The 20,668-nt window shown below is 39.6% G+C and overlaps 1 protein-coding gene across 3 annotated transcripts in view; it reads right to left on the bottom strand.

Annotated features, from left to right (window-relative positions):
• Positions 1-13,838: 13,838 nt before the first annotated feature.
• LOC147616752 (potassium channel KAT3-like) overlaps positions 13,839-20,668 on the bottom strand; it is a 190,067-nt gene continuing 183,237 nt past the window's right edge. For all 3 annotated transcript variants that reach the window (XM_086777811.1, XM_086777812.1, XM_086777813.1), the window contains exons 12-13: positions 14,306-15,037; positions 13,839-14,187 (exon numbers count right to left, since the gene is read on the bottom strand). In XM_086777811.1, coding sequence (XP_086633937.1) covers positions 14,033-14,187; positions 14,306-15,037 — 887 coding nt within the window. In that variant the 3' untranslated portion in view covers positions 13,839-14,032. The remainder of the gene's footprint in view (positions 14,188-14,305; positions 15,038-20,668) is intronic.

Raw genomic sequence — 20,668 nt, 5'->3', positions numbered from 1 at the left:
AAGATTAAGTAAGGGATTAATTAAACTCTTCTTATTGTTTACTCTCTTGAATTTAAAAAATTGTGTAGATTAAAGTTCTATAAATCTAATTTAGGTTAATTTAGGTTAAATAAAGAATGATAAAATGAGAAATGGTTAGTCATACTACTCCATGTACATATTCACCTATGAATATGCATGGATATCAATGATATTAATTATTAAATTTGATTTTTATGCATAGAAAGATGCATAAAGGAAAGTTTTTTATTACAAAAGTGTTATTCTTATTAAATTTGATTTCTATGCATAGAAAGATGTATAATGGAATAAAACTAAAAACTTGCATAGAAATGAGATGCGATGTGAATCAGATAGATGTGAAGAATGGATATAGTGAACAATGGATGTGAATGTGTATGTGAAGAATGGATATGGATGTGTATGTGAAGAATGAATGTGAATGTGTGTGTGAAGAATGGATGTGGATGTGTATTTAAAAGATTATGATATGATCTAAAGAGATGATCTAAAGAGATGTGAGACATGAATATATGTGGATGTGAAGTGATAGATATGAATGTATGGATAGATGTGAGTAGTCATACATGTGAACGACTGGATGGATAGGGATGAATGAGATATGTGTATGAATGAGATATGATGTGTATGAATGAGATATGATGTGGATAGAAGTGATGTGATATAATGTGGATAGAATGTATGTGATGGGATAGTTATGAGAATGAATGTGGTGGATATGAATGAATGTAATGGGGATATAAACGATGTGATGTGATGTGAATCGAGATGTGAATGAATGAGATATGATGTCATGTAAATCGGGATGTGAGTGAATGAGATGTGTTGTAAATTGGGATAGATGTGAATGAATATGATGTGATGAGATGTGGATATGGGTAGATGCGAGCGGATGAGATCTGATGGGTAGATACGAGCGGATGAGATCTCATGGGTAGATGCGAGCAGATGAGATCTCATGGGTAGATGCGAGCGGATGAGATCTGATGGGTAGATGCGAGCGGATAGGTAGATGCGAGCGGATGAGATCTGATGCATAAAATGAGGAAAGATGTGATGAGATGAAAAATGATGTGATGAGAATGGGAATATATATGAAATAAATGACGATTGATGTGGAACAATGTGGAAAGACGAGAGTTTGTTATAGAAACAGTATTTATGACCTGTTTTGTCAAAAATGTTGGGGATGCATTTTGACCATCTTGTGAATGAGGTCATGGAGACCTAACTGATAAAGTTGCAACAACTGACGGAGAGTCAACGGAGGACGTCTCGTGTAGCAAGGTCCGAGGTCTTGACCAGCCTCGGTTCGATTTAAATGGTAAGCTTCCGGTATGGTGGATGAGGGACCAAGGAAGCGGCCTATGAGTGAAGCGCTAGGTGACCTGCGGAAGTGTCTTAAAGGGTGCTGACCATACGGTGCTCAGGCTCTGGGTCACCGAAGATACCCATACGTACGTCATGGAAGATATTAGAACAAGGAGTAAGAGTTGTTTTCTGAATTCGGGCATGGATCTGCTTGATTGACCTTGTTGGTCCTCACAACGGATGAGTCCATGGCTCTTTTATATGGATCTGTTGGCTGATCTTGCTTTTCAACGGAGATTCCATTTTGATTTTTATAAGTGAATATATTGTCGGGTACTATGAGCTAGGAATTATCGAAAAGGCCCCTGAGTGGACAGGTGGTGAGCATTTTGGTTGCCAATGATGCTATAAGTACACCGATGAAGAAAAATTTAGAAATTAGGATTCAACCGGATATTTTGGAGGATTATGATCATTGATACTATAGTTTCATTAAAATATTATTTTAAAGACAGCTGAATCTGTGAGAAAGGCAATTTCATATTGAGTGTGTAAGTGGTGTGACTAGTTTTAAGTTTCCATGAATATCTAGCTAGGGAACCTGGGAACTCTTTTCCCTAGTACCCAGGATAAAACATAACCAAATTCTTAAATGGATCCCATAACTGCAGTGGTTGGGCGGTTGGCTAACCCACCACGAGACTGGATGGGGTTAGGCTGGACTGATGGATCCCTAAAAAGAGACTCTTATGGTACGATAGATGAAGTAAATCCCGGATAAAAATCAACGGTTGTGCCTCTCAATGAGGAAAAAAGCGTTGGTCTCTATCATCCAAGTGGAAGTCTTTTCCTTAATCTGACTATGGGACTTACGAGTTCGATCTGATCAATTCAGTTAGTTAAGGCTCTTGACTACATTAGAGTAAAAATATCCCAGAGGAATCACCCAGAGTTTTAAGTCTCTTATCCGGATATACGTGGGCGAGGCCCCGAGGAGTGAGGGACCCTGCTCTGCACAAGAAGTGCTACTTCTGCTGCTAGATTCCAAAATTCGTTGCACTAAGGAAAAACGTGTATGTAAAGAATGGATATGGATGTGTATGTGAAGAATGGATATGGATGTGTTTGTGAAGAATGGATGTGGATGTGTTTGTGAGAAGAATGGACGTGGACGTGTATGTGAAGAATGGATGTGAATGTGTATGTGAAGAATGGATATGGATGTGTTGGATGTGAATGTGTATGTGAAGAATGGACATGGATGTGTATGTGAAGAATGGATATGAATGTGTATGTGAAAATGGATGTGAATGTGTATGTGAAGAATGGATATGGATGTGTATGTGAGAATGGATGTGAATGTGTATGTGAAGAATGGATATAGATGTGTATGTGAAGAATGGATGTGAATGTGTATGTGAAAATGGATATGGATGTGTATGTGAAGAATGGATATGGCTGTGTATGTAAAGAATGGATGTGAATGTGTGTGTGAAGAATGGATGTGAATGTGTATGTGAAGAATGGATATGGATGTGCATGTGAAGAATGGATGTGAATGTGTATGTGAAAGAATGGATGTGAATGAGTATGTGAAAGAATGGATGTGGATGTATGTGAAAGAATGTATGTGGATGTGTATGTAAACGAATGTGATGTGATGTAAAGAGATGTGATGTGACATGAATATATATGGATGTGAATGAGTATGTGAAAGAATGGATGTGGATGTATGTGAAAGAATGTATGTGGATGTGTATGTAAACGAATGTGATGTGATGTGACATGAATATATATGGATGTGAAGTGATAGATATGAATGTATGGATAGATATGAAAGAATGTATGAATGTATGTAAACGAATGTGATGTGATGTGACATGAATATATATGGATGTGAAGTGATAGATATGAATGTATGGATAGATATGAAAGAATGTATGAATGTATGTAAACGAATGTGATGTGATGTAAAGAGATGTGATGTGACATGAATATATATGGATATGAAATGATAGATATGAATGTATGGATAGATGTGAGTAGTCGTACATGTGAACGATTGGATGGATGGGGATGAATGAGATGAGATGTGTATGAATGAGATATGATGTGGATAGAGGTGATGTGATATAATGTGGATAAAATGTATGTGAGGGGATGGTCATGAGAATGAATGTGGTGGATATGAATGAATGTGATGGATATGAACGATGTGATGTGATGTGAATCGAGATATGAATGAATGAGATGTGTTATGTGAATCGGGATGTGAGTGAATGAGATGTGTTATGTGAATCGGGATGTGAGTGAATGAGATGTGTTGTAAATTGGGATAGATGTGATATGTGATGTGAATGAATATGATGTGATGAGATGTGGATATGGGTAGATGCGAGTGGATGAGATCTGATGCGGATAAATGAGATCTGATGGTCATGAGAATGAATGTGGTGGATATGAATGAATGTGATGGATATGAACGATGTGATGTGATGTGAATCGAGATATGAATGAATGAGATGTGTTGTCATGTGAATCGGGATGTGAGTGAATGAGATGTGTTGTAAATTGGGATAGATGTGATATGTGATGTGAATGAATATGATGTGATGAGATGTGGATATGGGTAGATGCGAGTGGATGAGATCTGATGCGGATAAACGAGGAAAGATGTGATGAGATGGAAAATGATGTGATGAGAATGGAAATACATATGAAATAAATGAGGATTGATGTGAAACAATGTGGAAAGACGAGAGTTCGTTATAGTAGAAACTGTATTTATGACCTATTTTTAAATGACTGTTTTATGTCAAAAATGCTGGGGAAGCATTTTGACCATCTTGTGAATGAGGTCATGGTGGAGACCTAACTGATAAAGTTGCAACAACTGACGGAGAGTCAACGAAGGACGTCTTGCATAGCAAGGTCGTCGGCCGAGGTCTTGACCGATACGGTGGATGAGGGACCAAGGAAGCGGCCTATGAGTGAAGCGCTAGGTAACCTGCGAAGGATCCTAGAGGGTGCTGACCATACGGTGCTCGGGCTTTGGGTCGCCGAAGATACCCATACGTACATTGTGGAAGATATTAGAACAAGGAGTAAGAGTTGTTTTCTGAATTCGGGCATGGATCTGGTTGATTGACCTTGCCGGTCCTCAAAACGGATGAGTCCATGGCTCTTTTATATGGATTTGTTGTGGTTGATCTTGCTTATCTTCAACAGAGATTCCATTTTGATTTTTATAAGTGAATATATTGTCGGGTACTATGAGCTAGGAACTACCGAAAAGGCCCTTGAGCGGAGAGGTGGTGAGCATTCTGGTTGCCAATGATGCCATAAGTACACCGATGAAGAAAAATTTAAAAATTAGGATTCAACTAGATATTTTGGAGGATTATGATTAGTGATACTATAGTTTCATTAAAAGATTGTTTTAAAGACAGCTGAATCTGTGATGAGAAAGGCAATTTCATATTGGGTGTGTAAGTGGTGTGACTAGTTTTAAGTTTGCATGAATATCTGGCTAGGGGGGCTGGGAACTCTTTTCCCTGGTACGCGGGATAAAATCTAGCCAAATTCTTAAATGGATCCCATCACTACAGTGGTTGGGCGGTTGGCTAACCCACGGGGCTGGATGGGGTTAGGCTGGGCTGATGGATCCCTAAAAAGAGACTCATTTCTGTTATGGTACAATAGATGAAGTAAATCCCAGATAAAAATTGTTCTATTGAAAAGAATCAACGGCTGTGCCTCTTAATGAGGGAAAAAGCGTTGGTCTCTATGATCCAAGTGCAAGTCTTTTCCTTGATTTGACTATGGGACTTACGGGTTCGGTCAGATCAGTTCAGTTAGTTAAGGCTCTTGACTATGTTAGAGTAAAAATATCTCGAAGAAATTACCCGTGCTTTCCGGGCGAGGAAAGTTTTTTCGGGTTCGGTTTTGGAAGAACCGAGGGATTAGTCTCTTGTCCGGATATACATGGGCGAGGCCCCGACGAGTGAGGGACCCTGCCCCGCGCAGCAAGAAGTGCTACTTCCGCTACTAGCACTTCGGAATTCGTTGCGCTGAGAGGACAGGGATCTTTCAGAGGAAGAGGCTTGTAGCTTTTTGCATTCAACATTATAGAAATCCATTAGGGTTGGATTCTCTTTTGTGCAGTATGGTATTGTCAACTTCGTGTCGTTGACTATCATGACGACCCTATTGCTAGCAAAGTACAGTGGCGCTTGGGCAACAATAGTCCATGTATGCCCCAAGATCAAATCTTCTTCCAACACATACTTAACCACAAAAAACTTACACATGAGGGGATTAGATTCAATATACAGTGTATGTTCAAAGTACCCTAAACTTGGCATGTTCAAGTCTTGTGTGAATGGAATTCTATCAGGATGAGCCGTGAGTGTTGGTTGACCTAACAAATCCCATAACTTGAGGGTCATAAGATTGTGTTCTCGCGTTGTGGATAAAGATATGCTTGGATTATGGAGACTTTATTGGAAAGTTCCAATCCAACCATAACTCTTGGGATATTCTGAGTAAGATATGTTGGAAGTTCTATACCTTCTTAGGTTTCTTCCTCCCGTAATAGCAATTTCACAATGCATGTAGGAGTTTTCAAGGTGACTGTTTGGCCTCCTAGAATGACATCATACTCAATGGAATCTGGGATAACATAGAATCTAAATTCCACATTTCCACTGATTATTTGAGTAGCATAGCTAAAGCAACCTAGAACTTCAATGTTTTGTCCATTGACACCTCTTGCAAGACCATTATCTTTAAGGATGATTTTAGGTTGTCCCAATAACACCCAAGTTTCTATAGTCATGATGTTATGACTAGCTCTCGAGGACTAATCAATGCGCGTTTGTGCTCAACATCATTTCTCGTAGACAAATCTAACCATACCATGATAGAAACTTTAAGTGGAACCATGGATGTTTCAGTTTTTGTTTCAGCTTCAGATCCCGTGTTGGTTTCATATTCCCATTCACTTTCATCCTCTTTTTGGCTCTCATTTTTTTGAAGAGTGCCCAATGTGTACAATGGCACACTCAGCCCTTTGACAACTTTAACTGAGGTCTGTTTGGAAACTTGCGAATCCTCATAGTCTATGTAGCTCTTGATGTCTTGGTAGTATAACTCATGTTTAGCCTTTAAAGGTGTAAGTGTTGACGTTATGCAGGCTTCACCCACACGAGAGAAGAGCACTCCTCCAAATGAGGACAATCTGTCTCTAATGACTTTTCTGTAGAGAGTACGTCTTCCTCTTGAAAGGGGAAGCGATACACAGCCGGTTTTTGTATTTTGGTTGCTTTTTTAGGTTTGACATTAAGAGGTTCAATCACAATCGGTAATCCTATATGACACTCAACAATGCTAAGCATGCTCTCTTGAGCTTGCTTTTTGCGTTGCGCATATGCCATGTGATTATGATTTTCAGTTTGGGATAGTTGGGCGGGATCTAGTTTCTTAAGTGATCTGTGAGGTGCACTGAGTGATGAATCAGAACTTTTTTTATCCTCTAAGCGACATACTAGAACTTATCTCATCTTATGACTTTCCTTGGATCGTTAGGTTTTCATTTTACGGTTGTCCATGCGATGAGAACAAACTTTCTTTTTTGCTTTTTTGTTCTCTGTCTTATCCGTGGGTTTTGTGGTTTGAATGGTAGCCTTTGAGGTGGATGCTTCTGTATCATGTGTAGTTTAGTCTACGTGTGAGTCCACATAATTCTTCAGCTATGGGTTTAGTCTACGTGTGAGTCCACATAATTCTTTTATCATTGCCATATCTTGACGTTGTCAATTGCTCCTTATTGAGCAAGCACAAGTGTGCTTTTTTTAAAAAAGGTCTTCTTACAGCCTGTTACAACCTCAGGCGGCCTAGCGCACCCTTCACTAAGTCAAATAAGTGTCCGTTTGCCCTAATTAGCTTAGGCGCTTTGTGTACGTGAACGACCTCTTAGAGATATTTTTTCAAAAAAAGTGCATGCTAGTAGCATCCCAGATGGGAGAGGAGGTTAAAACTTATTTTCCATCACTGTCAAGATGAATTTTTTTTCCAGAAAGTTTTTCATGTTTCGCAGCCTATTTTTGAATGTGTTCCAAAAGGAATTAAAAAAAAACTATGTATGAGAGAGTTATAAATTTTTTGGAGTATTACAACTCTGTCTCTGATTTTTTTTATGATTTTATCATTTAGACACTCAAAAAGTAGCCTGAATATGGTACACAATCTTTTTCAGAGTTATTTTGGGTGTTTTTTAGTGTTTTAAAGCCCGTTTTTGTTTCGATTTTCGGGTCAAGCTTTGAGACTGTCATTAGATGCTCAAGACTAATTTCGAAGAGCTCGATGCCAGATTTTCGATGAGCACTAGAGCGCGTTCGATCAGATTCATGGTTTAGGAGATATGGGCCTCCAAACAAAGTTGTTTTCCAGATATGTTTCATGACGTTAAATGGACTTCATGTAAAAAAATTTTAAAAAAATGGGAGCGTGAAACACTAATCCGTGAAACACTCTTAATCTGTAAAACGCTAATTCGTGAAACAAGTACGTTTCACTTTTTTTTTAAATGGCTATTTGTTTTATATCGTGAAATAGGTGGTTCACACCGTGAAAGGCTAACTCATGAAACGCTAATTCACGATTTTATTTTTTTGCACAGGGACTATTTTATACTGTGAAACATGTGTGTTTCATGCCGTGAAATACTAACTCGTGAAATGCCATTAAAAAAAACTGACGGGCCTGTTTCACGACATGAAATGGACTTTACGCAAAAAAAAAGGACGTGAAACACTCTTAATCTGTGAAATGCTAACTCTGTAAAATAGGTGCGTTTTATGGCGTAAAACACAAACTCGTAAAATATCATTTTTTTTGGAGTCGAGTGAAAAATTTAAATTTCCTTGTGTGGAGGGAATATTTTTTGAATTTTAAAGATATATGGTATTTTTTCAAAAAGGCAAGTGAAAATAAAAAAAGTCAACATCTTTAAAATATAACACCTCCTTACACCCTTCATAAATGACTCCCAAAATGGATAATTTGACAACTCATTGGTAGCTTTTCATTCAATGCTCATTAGTCTTAATGAGTTATGAAAAAGTGCTTAATAATTAATTAAAATTTAATCCTTTTACTAATCTTTTCTCTTTTTAAACTAATCAAAAACTCTAATTATAATTAATTCACACCATTGAGCACATCATTGGATAGAGCATGAAATTGTAAAGCTATGTGTATCAACTAATGTGTAAATTAATTTATAATTAAAGATTAATTAAACTCTTAATTTTAATCTCTTCTCTTTATGCAAAATTAAGCAAAAGAGATAAATTTCTCCAATTGATGAAGAAATTAATATAATCAGGTATTTTGATGTATCTACATGCTCTCAAAACACTCAAAAATATTAACATCAACTTTTGACATGATCAAATTTGATCCCAAAAAACACATTATCTAATCTTTTTGCCTCTTGAACTAGATTAATCACCCTTAATGACAAAAATCAGTCAATTAAAAAAGATTAATCAATTTTAAAAAATTTAAGAGCTTTTGAGAATTTTTTAAAGAGATTAAGCTCCTCCTAATACCTACTAATACCTACTAATACTCTAATGCATACATATCAAACAAAAAATACATAAATTAAACAAAAATTAATGATTCTAGCTCTATGTTTAACTCTAAAGAGGACTAAATATCATAAAAAATTACATTTTATTGTATTTTTTGATGCAATGGAAGTAAACAAAGCCTAAAACACTCTATGTGCAAGCCCTAGGAACATTAAAAACTAGATTAATAACAATAAAACAATGATATAAGCTAAAAATTAAGTTAAAAAACATTCTCTATAAAATAAAAAAGAGCTATTTCTCACAAAATCACACACAAATCTCCATCAAAACCACATCTTTTTCATGGAAAACCACTAATCAAGACAATGAAAAATGGATAATGCGTAGAGTAGAGAGAAATGATAGAGAAAGCCAAGGGATGATTCCCCAGCATGATGCCAAAAATATTAGAGCTCATCCAAACCCCCCCTTGTTGAAGCACATTCAACATGAGATTACCTGGTGAACCACAATTATCGTGAGGATCTTTCCAATGGTCGAGCTCGTAACCCTTGAGGTCTCAAAGCTCTACAACTCCTTGAGAAGCAATTCCACTGCCCATGAGCGCGTTCACACCGTCGCGTTGCACTACGTGTACTCATCCCTCCTCTCACCTTACTTTACTCACACTCACTAGCATGCATTAGAGAGAGAGAGATTAGCAAGAGCTAGACTCTATTGTACAATGGAAGAATTTTTGTATTATGAGAGAGATTCACTTATATACATGGCCATAATTGTTCACACTCACTTAAACTGTGGCCGACTGGGCACCTTAAGTCCATAAGAGGCCTAATGCTATTACAATGACCACTCTCATAATATGTCCATGAAGTACATCACTTGGAACTTCATCCTAACTTACTACTATACGCTCTTAAAGCGAAAATCGCCATAAGCATTCCATTGGACCATTACGAGCACCCATCCAAGTTATAGATTTGGACACCATTGCTTCATATCTTGAATGTATGACCTTTTGATGTATCTACCTTGACTTCTTGATGTAAGATAATGGCGATAGCTCTTGTTACTCCTAGGAATGGGTTAACAACATGCGTGAAGTAAATTTACATGTAAAATCCATTATAACTTATTGCCACACACTCTTGGAGTGGGAATCACCATAAGTATTCTTTTAAACCAATTTCGAGGAGTTGTAGATTTCGACACTGTTTGCTTCATAGTAGTTTGACCATACATGCTTTTGGTGTCTTCGTCTTTGCTATTTGATGTAGGGTTACAGTGGTAGCTTCTGTTAAACTCCTTAAAATGAATTAACATCAAATTTATGCACAATCTCAAATGTAAGTATTAGTAGTAGGCTGCCAAGCAAGTATTCCAATGTTTATAGGGCACTGAGTACCTTGGGCTTATCTATGGCAAGGGGAGCACTATTATTCAACTCTATGCTTTAGTGACTCCCGTTGGGTTGGATGTTATGGCACGTGAGTGTTCACTATCAGTGCTTGCTTTCATCTTGGTGATTCATGTATATCATGGCTCAACAAGAAGTAGTCTCGATACCAAATACTTCTAGATATTAAACTGAGTACATGGCAGCTTTTACAACGACTGTGGAGTGTATATAACCCCAACGCCTCTTATAAGAATAAACTAAACGATAGTATGGTTTGTGGTTCATCAAAGACATCCTCCACTGGCTTGTGGAGCTAGTGTGAACTCACACACCTGTAATTACTTATTACTTTTTTACTTCTCCAAAATCACAAGTAGTCTCAATATCAATAAAACCCAAAGATTTAAGAGTTGTACAAAGCAAAGAAATAAAACTAATTCACATAATGGAAAATCAAACGTTAATAAACAGAAGTAAAATGTGAGTAACAACAAATATAGTTTTTGCTTTTCCAAACTAGCCTCAATATACCAACCAAATAGAGAGTTTCAAACACCAAAGATTTAAAACCTAATAATATATAAGTAAATAACATATAAATAACAACTTAAACTTTGATAAACTTTAAAAGAACAATAGAATGGAAAGATCTTCTTACTTATTTGATTCTTGAAAAGTTATGACTTATACTTAGATCTTTAAAGACTAACAAAACAAAAATTGTTATAACTCGCATAAAATTTATAAAAAAGAGAAAAAACTATAATTATTTACAAAATAAAACTTATAAATATCAACAAATAGTAACAACTAAACAACTTCATACTAGAGTCAACAAAATAGTAACAACTAAACAACTTCATACTAGAGTTAACAAAATGTTCTCAAATATTGTGAGAGATAGCTATGGTGCTCTATTTGGATCTCAATGAAGTCGACATGAGATTTTACATAAATGAAATAAAAATTTACTAGAAGATGCATGCATTAAAGCGAAAGCTATCTCTACATTTTTCCTCAAAAAAGAAGCAAGGAAGCATGAGAAAGGTTAACTATAAGGTGACATGAGATACATGCACTCAAAAGGAAGCTACTTGTAAATTATTACAAAAAAAAGCAAGGAAGCAAGAGATCTGGCAAAATTAGTTTTTGCACAATAAGTAGGGGGAGTGAAAAAGGTGAAAAAAAACAAACATGAAAGTGAAAGGGATAATTTTTTCTAATTCATAAAATGAACATTCACTTTTTTGACACGAGAATATATTATTGTGAATCTCACAAGGTACATTTGACATGAGAATATTTTATTGTGAGGACCATAAGGTACATCTGACATTTCTCAAGTTTTTAAAGATAGGGACCCAACATTTTATCCAGTAGCTTGATCTTGTAAGATTTAGTGGCATGAGATTTCAAAAGATCCACTAGCTTGATCTTGTAAGATTAGTGACATGAGATTCTAAAAAATTCATGTTACATGAATCTAGAATCCCAACTCTCTTATTGGATGGTGCATTCTTTTTTTATTACTTTCTTAGAGGACTATTTTTTAGTCCATATTTCTCCTAGCGTTAAGCCATTAGTATAAGCAATATAGGAATTTTATACTATTGTGCATATTTATACATATGTATATATTTATGTTAATTATATTTAACATAACCATATTTTTATACGGCTGTAGAGCTCACAAATTTTTTCTCCAAAAACATTCAAGACTAAGAAATGTGCCCTTTCTTGGAAGCATTGTTTCTTGAAAGCCTTTGAGTTTACTTGAATCTATAAAGCTTAACATATAAAAAGATTGATATGCACTTTTGTGCATATCAATAAAGCTTTTGAGTTTACTTGAATCTATAAAGCTTAACATATAAAAAGATTGATATGCACTTTTGTGCATACTTATACTATCCACACACACACACACACACACACACACACACACACACACACATTTGTATTTGTGTGTATGTGTATGTGTATGCGCATGTGCACATATATATGCACTTTTGTGCATATCTATAAAGCTTAACATATAAAAAGATTGATATGCACTTTTGTGCATACTTAACATATAAAAAGATTGATATGCACTTTTGTGCATACTTATACTATCCACACACACACACACACACACACACACACACACACATTTGTATTTGTGTGTATGTGTATGTGTATGCGCATGTGCACATATATAACCATATTTTCATATGACTAAAGAGCTAGCATGCTTTCTCTATATATAAAAAAAAGAATCCAAGACCAAGAAATGTGCCCTTTCTTAAGAACATTGTTTCTTGAAAACCTTCCAAATTTGAAAACTTCCAAACTTTTTTTTTGAAAACTTGAAATTGAAAAGCTTACATCTTTTTGCAACACTTGAAAAGTGTGACATGCTCTTTATCAAGGCTCTAATCATCTTGATACAAAGTCTGTAGCAACATGTAAGCATGGAAACACAAGGGAGACCAAAAAGTAGCTAGGAAGGAGAAAGAGAGCACGACCTCATAAATGAAATGAACTCCTTGGATGTAAACGATGCAAAGCCCTATCTCAGTTTTACCGATACCATTTGGTTTTGTTGGTGAGGTAACAAATAGGGTTGTTTTGAGGTTGAGAATCACTTGTCCCCCCCCACCCCCAAACACGCACACTTAAAATGCTTATATATATATAAAGAGAGAGATGAAAAAGAAAAAGAAAAAGAAAAACAAAAAGAAGAAACAAGGAGTACATCCTATTATGGATGTTCACAGAGGCTTGCCTAAATTGAAACTTGGGTAGGGCAATTCCTCCCCGGAAATCCGCCCGGTATACAGAGTTTTTAGTGGGTGCGTTTGAGAGCAAGTCCCACAGTTTTTGGACTCATCAAGGAGTAGTTGGTCGCTGTTGTGCCTGGCTAATGCGTCTTCTAAGGCATTGCCCTAAGGAAGTCTCTAAGAATGGAGACGATGAAGCTAATGACAAAAACGTTTCTCTGTTCGAGTCTCTGAACGAGCTTTTGCTCCCTTCTGACCCCGGCTAAACCTGCCTAAATTGTGTGTGTGTGTGTGAGAGAGAGAGAGACAGAGAATATCATTAAATTTTTCCACTTATTGTGTACCTCGAAAACTTTGCCATCCAAAAACCTTAAGTGAACACTATGGCCTGCTGCCTTAGGCCAACAAAAGAACGAAACAACAGAACTAGAAAAGAAAAGAAAAAAAAACCTCCCACGCACCCTCTACAGCCCTGAGTGAGGGGTTGCAGCGAAGCCATGCGACGAGGGGCTAAGGCTTGCAAACGGGTTACCTTCTTGCTTCCCGACTTCAGCGTTCTCTCTTAGTGATCCCTTACCTTCCTTCCGCAAGAGCTCTTGCGATCATCACCATCGCCCTCTTCTCCTTCTGTCCCTTCCTGTATATCATTATCTGCACCGCCATTTGCTGTCCCGCGAGGAGGCTGGGAGAAGCGCCAGGCGGTGGAGGTGGTGAAGGGGCAGTGTGGCATGCAAAAAAGAAAGAAAGAAAGAAAAAAAGAGACGTAGAAAATGACCTCATTTTAATACAGCACTATTCACCAAATGTACATTATCTTTATAATGTGCATATTATATTGGAGGCTTGCCCATCTTTTCTTTGGTCTTCTTGCATGTATTGGAACCCCTTGGTCACCACACAGGTCTGTTTTAACCATTGGCTGCCCCATGTGGTCTGTTTTAGCCATCGGTTTCCCCATGTGGTCCAAGTATCCTGTCCAATTCTTCTTTGTCAACAATGTACAAATGATCATTGTCCCTCAACACACTGAGGGTATTTATTTCTGCCAAGCTGTCGCTCAGGATCTTCACAGGAGAATACTTGAACTCTTCACCTGTTTTTGGGTACAACCAAAACGATCACATTCTCCTGAGTCATGTAAACCAAGGAAGAGGTGTAGAAGAAATTTTGAGTTATCATATATGTGAAGGCAAATCTAGCCGTGTACTTACTTGCAAGCTGAAGCAACTCCTCCAAAGAGCTTGGCAGATTAATCAGCTTCCCCAGCTGCCTCACCAAATGGCTGCCTTTGGGATGGTAGCGATAAACTGTTACGCGAATTGAGTTGCGTGTTCTGGAAGGAATAGCTCTATCTAAAATCCGGGAAGACAAAGAAACCATCCTCACAAGGGAATTCTCATAGTTGGCTGCTGTCCGGGCACCCCTGTGTGTCACCCCTTGTGCCAGACGCTTCCCCTTTGTGGGTGCAGACACGACATGCTGTACAATACTGTCATTCAAGCTCTCTCTTGCAATTTTGTCCTCCAAGTCTCCATTCATGCTCTTCTTCTCCCCCACTTCATCAGAAGAGCATTGCTTCTTGAGACACAGGTTAATCAGGTCGTCCTGCTTCTGCTGTTTCGCTAACTCAACAGGTTTTACACCCCTGACATCAGCTTTATCAAGATCAGCTCCATTGTTGATCAAGAAACTTGCAATGTCAAGGTTGCCTGCTGCGATTGCAGTGTGAAGCGCCGTAGAGCCATCGGAGTTTGCAGCATTGATGTTGGCTCCATACTTTAGCAAGTCTTGTAAGATCTCCAGGCTCCCATTGTCGACAGCTCTGCACAGAAATTCGCCCTCCATTTCTGATGTCAAGCGTGCTCCCTGGTTCCACAACATTTCAGCAACCAATTTGTGGCCTGCTTGTATCGCCTCCCAGAGAGGAACAATCCCGTCATCATCTGCAAAAAAAGAAAGAAAAAGAAGGCACATTCAGGTTGCATAAAGAGGATATACTGAAGAGACATAAGTTCAGACCTGCATGGTATAGCACTATTAATGTACTCCCAACCATTGGTAAGGTGGAAGGAGGATGCAAGGACATTGCCAAAGTTGGCAGAGCCAAACCTTAAACCTCATGGTTAACCACCCCATACCCATGCAAGAGTATCCACACCTCTAACGAAGGGCGCTGGGTCCAAACCTGTCCATATCCTTTTAATGAGGGTGGCCAGTTATCCTCCCCATTTTTCCATCCTGTTTATAACTGTCTGCCCAACGCAGAGAGTACTTTTGCTTTAGTAGACCTCCACAAGCTGTATGGACCTGAAAACGAAGGTGTTCCCCTACTCTGTGGCCATCTCCTGTAATCTGCTGCCCAACTCAATGGAAGCTGCCCAACTTGTATGGCCAGATCTAAAGCAGCCCGTGTTCATTATACTGTATATCAACCAAATTGGTGGCTGCCCATGTTGCTGTCCTTGCTGTTCGCGGCTGCCCATGATACTGTACGACAAGTATGAAGCTGTTCAAGACCTGTACGACAAGTATGAAGCTGTTCAAGACCGTACGACAAGTATGAAGCTGTTCAAGACCTGTACAAATTGAAGTGAAGCTACCCAGGACTGTATCTCTTGCTGTCCGGGGCTGGCCGAGCGTCACTAGGAGGCCTTCTCAGCTGGTGTTTATCTCAAGGGTACCTGTAAGCTGTCCAAGGCCTGTGGGCAGTTTTGGGACAGGTTTTGACCTTAGTTCAAGCACCTGAAGGGGAAAGCTGCAAATAATCACTGTCAAGGACTAGCTAGGGTAAAAGACCCAAATTCGGAATTTTGGCTGCTAGGTGGGTCTTTTCGCTACCCTAGGAAGTGCTTGAAGAGGGCTTTTGAAAGAATCTACATCTGCAACCATTTTTGGTTTGGATTTTGTCTATAATTTGTTTTCATAAGCACGTTGTAAAATTAACTTTTATGAAAAACTCAAGGGTCTATTAGACCAAAATTGATACAATGGTACCCAATGGTACCATGGATATATATGGTGATCGAGGATCACCCACAAGCTTGTATTATAAATACTCCTTTTGATAATAAATCACCTTGCTCAGAGGATTTGGTTCCCCACATCATCTGTCCGCTCAGCCTCAAAACCATCAAACAGCCAGAGCCAGGGCACTCGCTTCACACGAAGGATTGAGTTCTCAAGGCTCCCCTGCCATGATTTCATCCTGTTGCCAGATGGCACATATTGTGTAGACTTGCCCCAATGCCACTAGCAGTTGGCGACCATAGCAGCCACGGCAGGACAGAGAAGACCCATCTAGAGGCCCACACGAGAGCATCCTCACCTGTCCCCTCCATCTGCTGTACCCCCAAGTAACCAAATAAGAAACGACACCCCATACAACCCCTGCCCCCCCCACGCACCCTGCTCGTGTCCCATCTGGAGCAGGGTTGGGGGGACTCCCAGCAGTCATCAAAAGAGAAGATGAGCACATTACTGCAGGCTACCTCCCCATGCAGTAGGCCAAAGGCACCTATCCCTTGGCAGAACCATTATGAACATTTATCACATTCCCATAGCATTCATCCGCCCTTCCTAACGACAACCCTCATTCGTTTCCTCCTCAGCACCAACTTTTGACCCCTCCCTTGCCTGCCTCCTCCACAACACTGCCGCCCCCCCTGCAGCTCCTAACCCTGCAACCTGGGCTAGCGGCACTCTGTCCAGCGCTTCTCCGACCTAGTAAATACAATCATAGCCTCCTTGGACATCGAAGCCCTTCCTCTGGGGATTCCCAACAGCTTCCTTGAGATCATCACACCCGGTGTACCACTCTTTTTTCAAATTCAGGCACCCTAGGGAATGATTTAGTCTTTAGTGGTTCCGCATGCTTGTTATTTTCGTTGTAGTGAAACAGGTGGAGGCAACTCTTTAGCATCCATGGGGAATGGGAAGCCCACGGTTTTGCTATTGGTGGTGGTGTTTGCTAGCTGGAGGGCAGTTTCTTCTCCATTCGATGTGGTTGCTTCAAGAATGCTACATCACGGCTCAATATGATCTTCATTGCTCTGGGTCTATCACAACTCTAGTAAATTGATTATCAAATTGGCGAGGATCAAGTGGATTAAGGCCAGTAAAGTAATACTTTGGCCCAAGAGAGAAAGCAGGAGCTTGAGGACAAGCTATCCGAAAGAGAGCCGGTACCATGGTGGCATGAGTGTGCAATTGACATTTGCAGGTAGCGAGTGTGAATGTCGGCCTAAGGCAAGCAACTAATGCAAGGCCGATTTCATAAGCCAAGCCAAGCTGACTGGAGACAGTCTATTGATGTCCATGTACGAGGGATCAATTAACAAGCAGGAGATAAGTGTGTGGACTTGTCTGTTTATAACTAGGGTGCATGGAGGCTAATTGGTATATAATGGTTAGGAGGTTAATGCAAATCTTGCCATGCTAGGTTTCTTCATCCAATTTTGGGTCTTCTCCAAAACATGCCGGGTTTGGTCTTGCATGAGGGCCCTAAGATTTGGTATGTGCTTTTCTTCCTGCAAAGACAGGGCCATCGTCGTCTTGGACATCGTATCTTCAAGCTCTTGAACAACAGCTTCAACAACATCGTCAACATTATCATTGATTTCTGCATTTCTGCTAAGTAACATTTCCACACTCTACACTATGCCATTTTTCACACACTTTGCAGGTTTCCTTTGTCATCAATAATCTACTGGTAGCCATCTCAATTCCATCTCTCTGTCCTTGCTTGCTGCATCTATGTATGTGTTGCTACCTTGATCTCCACTCCAACAAAGGGGGCCTAGCTTAACGCTCAATATAATTGGCCCATCGCACCCTTTGTCAACACGTACACCTTGTTATCATCTTGTTTAGGTGCAGCACCCTTATGCATAGAGCTGTGAATTGCCACCGTTAGCTTCCATCAGCCCAACAAACCATCACACACACCATCTCACGCAGTGTAATTCTTTGTTGTCATGGTTACGATTTTTTGTGCTATTATTTGAAGTAGCAGTATGGTCATTTACACAGTGTGTGCAACTTAGACTTTGTTTTTTGAAATAGCCTATAGAAAGCTATTTTTGATGGCAAACTTCATATACAAGGCCATCAAGTTGTAATAGAGTCGATTTGTAAAAGAAATTTGCAATCAAGTAGAAGAGAATACTGGTAGACTGGTAGTAAATCTTTCTTCAACGTATTCCTTAAGCATGCATGTAACAAGCAAGAGAAACCATGTGCAAGAAAACTTCAATCACAAGAGCAAGAAACTTAAACTCAATTGTGAGAATGGGATTATGTCTTTTCTCATTAGTCAAAATGTCTTATATACAAGATTCATATGTATAATGCTTGGCCGCCCAAGTAATGTCCAGGGGTCCAAAAGCTAGTCTAGGCTGATTTCCTAGTCTATGTATACACTACTGGCATTACATAAGTCGTAAGCTTAGGTTTGGCTATCTTTCAACACTACACAAGTCATAAACTCGGAGATTTCCCATAATCATTTTACATGAAGCGCATTGCGCGATACAAAAAGTATGGCTTGAAGAAGATGCCGTGCATTTGGAGTAATGTCTGCGGTTTCGTTCTCGGAATCGGCACGAAGCTTCATGGGAATCAATGGTAGAAGCTGTTGAAGTTCCTGTAGAAGTCAAAACGGGACTTTGTATATTAGGTGGTGCGGTCCAATGCCTTGTAGCATGTCCAAAAGGCAGTTTCGATATATCTTCGAATGTGAGGCTCCTCTAGCCTTGCATTCATTGTACTCGCATGTAGTAGTCGAGTATTTGTCGTAGAGTATGGCCTTTGTTGATGTCATGCTTTTATCGAAAGCATGCCAATCTAGAAACTCCACGAGGACAATGATGAGCAGAAAAAAGCATATAGTGATGACGATGTTAGGGTCCGGCACCTCATCATAATCCTGGATGAACTTGTGTAGGGTGCGAAGCATCCAATCTTCGTTGGAGGAGGAGGGTGATCAAGGTGGAGGTATCAAGGGGAAGCTTTGAGTTCTTCTCTTGCTCTTTCTCGAATAGGTCCCAGGTCCATCTTCGTTCGATTGTAAATTACATTGGGTTGACTCTCTGAGGTACTTGGGAGTGTAGCAGTACTGATTTCAATACTTGGCCACACAGGTTGTTCACCCATGAGTTCGTGTGTGATTGGGGCAGCCCTGGCTTGTGGTCGCTTGTATCTTCCTCAGTCTCTCGTGCAATGAGCTCTTGACCATTGGTTGAACTTCTTCTCCAGATAAACTTTGATGAGCAAATGTCGAGGGGATCAATGATCCCGTTGATATTGGGGGTGGGGTTTGGGTGTTGCCTCTATTCCAGGATCTTGATTGGCTGCTGGTCTATCATCAGAACAGTTACCAATCTCGAGACGAGTTGCAAGATAGTGGTTTGTGAGTCCCAGTCAATTTGGCAACGATTGTGCCCCATCCATCCCCATCGAAGAAGCACTTCTTTACGCATGGTACGTGTAGGCATGACATAGAACTTCCCTTCCAAGCGGTTATTCCCAATGTGGAACATGGTAGTGAACGAACCTATGCATGTGATTTTTAATGTGTTTACTCCTTCCACTTGTGCTTTTGTGGGTGTCAACAACGATCTTTGTAGCGCACGCCATGTCTCACACCATTGCTAGGACCTGTGTCGACAAGTGCTAGCTTTTGTTCTAGCCCAGTTTCAGTGGTCATGCCCTGTCAATGTCTAGCGGGATTCATCTCCCAATCTTCTTTCTCTAGATCAATGACTTGGGGTATGTTAATGGAGATGTGGTGGTTGCACAACTTGTCTTGCCTAGCCTTAGCTTTGCGTTGGGCTTCTCATTTCATTGCAGCCTCTTTTATTTTTTCCTCTTTCTTTTGGTGAATGGCTTTAAAGCATTTGTAGTTAAAGAGCCATAGTAATGTCTAAGTTTGCTACCGTTGAAGAATCCTTTCATATCACACTGTCAAGTGTTTGATGCGTGCGGATCCTTGAGGTGTGAGTTCGCTCACCTAGGAATGGTCCCATTTCCTTGTACTTTAGCTTGCGCTTTTGGTTGTTTGTGCTAAACATAAGAACCATGTCCCCAACTTCAAGGAATTCGGCATCAGTCTTTGTGGTAGCATGAGCCTCAACCCGTTTGGTATAGTAGTCTGTAGTAGCGGCAATGATAAATCGTGCTTGAGTACCTCGAGCAGTCAAACTAATTGGTTTGATAAAGTCAATACCCCATTTCTCAAATGGTTGTAGAGACACTATAGGGTGCAGGAGAATTTTTTCACAGTTGTGAACCCTAGTGAAACGTTAACATTCATCGCAACCTTTTACGAATTCTGTTGCATCTCCAAACAAAGTAGGCCACCACAAGCTTGCTACTAACAAGACCTTTGCGGTGGTATCTGCCAAGAAATGTCCTCCAGCCACGCTAGAGTAGGCTTGCTCAAGCACATCGACGTATTTGAATTCATGAGGACATCACCTTATGTTCCGTATTGGCCTAGCTTGTACAATTGCCCTGCAATCAATTTATAAGAGGATGCCTTTTTAATAAGGCGCCGTGCTTTGTCTATATTAAGGGGT

Source organism: Cibotium barometz, chromosome 38 (genome assembly GCF_041138505.1).
Source record: "Cibotium barometz isolate CiBa-2024 chromosome 38, ASM4113850v1, whole genome shotgun sequence".
Lineage (NCBI taxonomy): Eukaryota > Viridiplantae > Streptophyta > Polypodiopsida > Cyatheales > Cibotiaceae > Cibotium > Cibotium barometz.
This window is presented reverse-complemented; position numbering and strand designations above follow the sequence as displayed.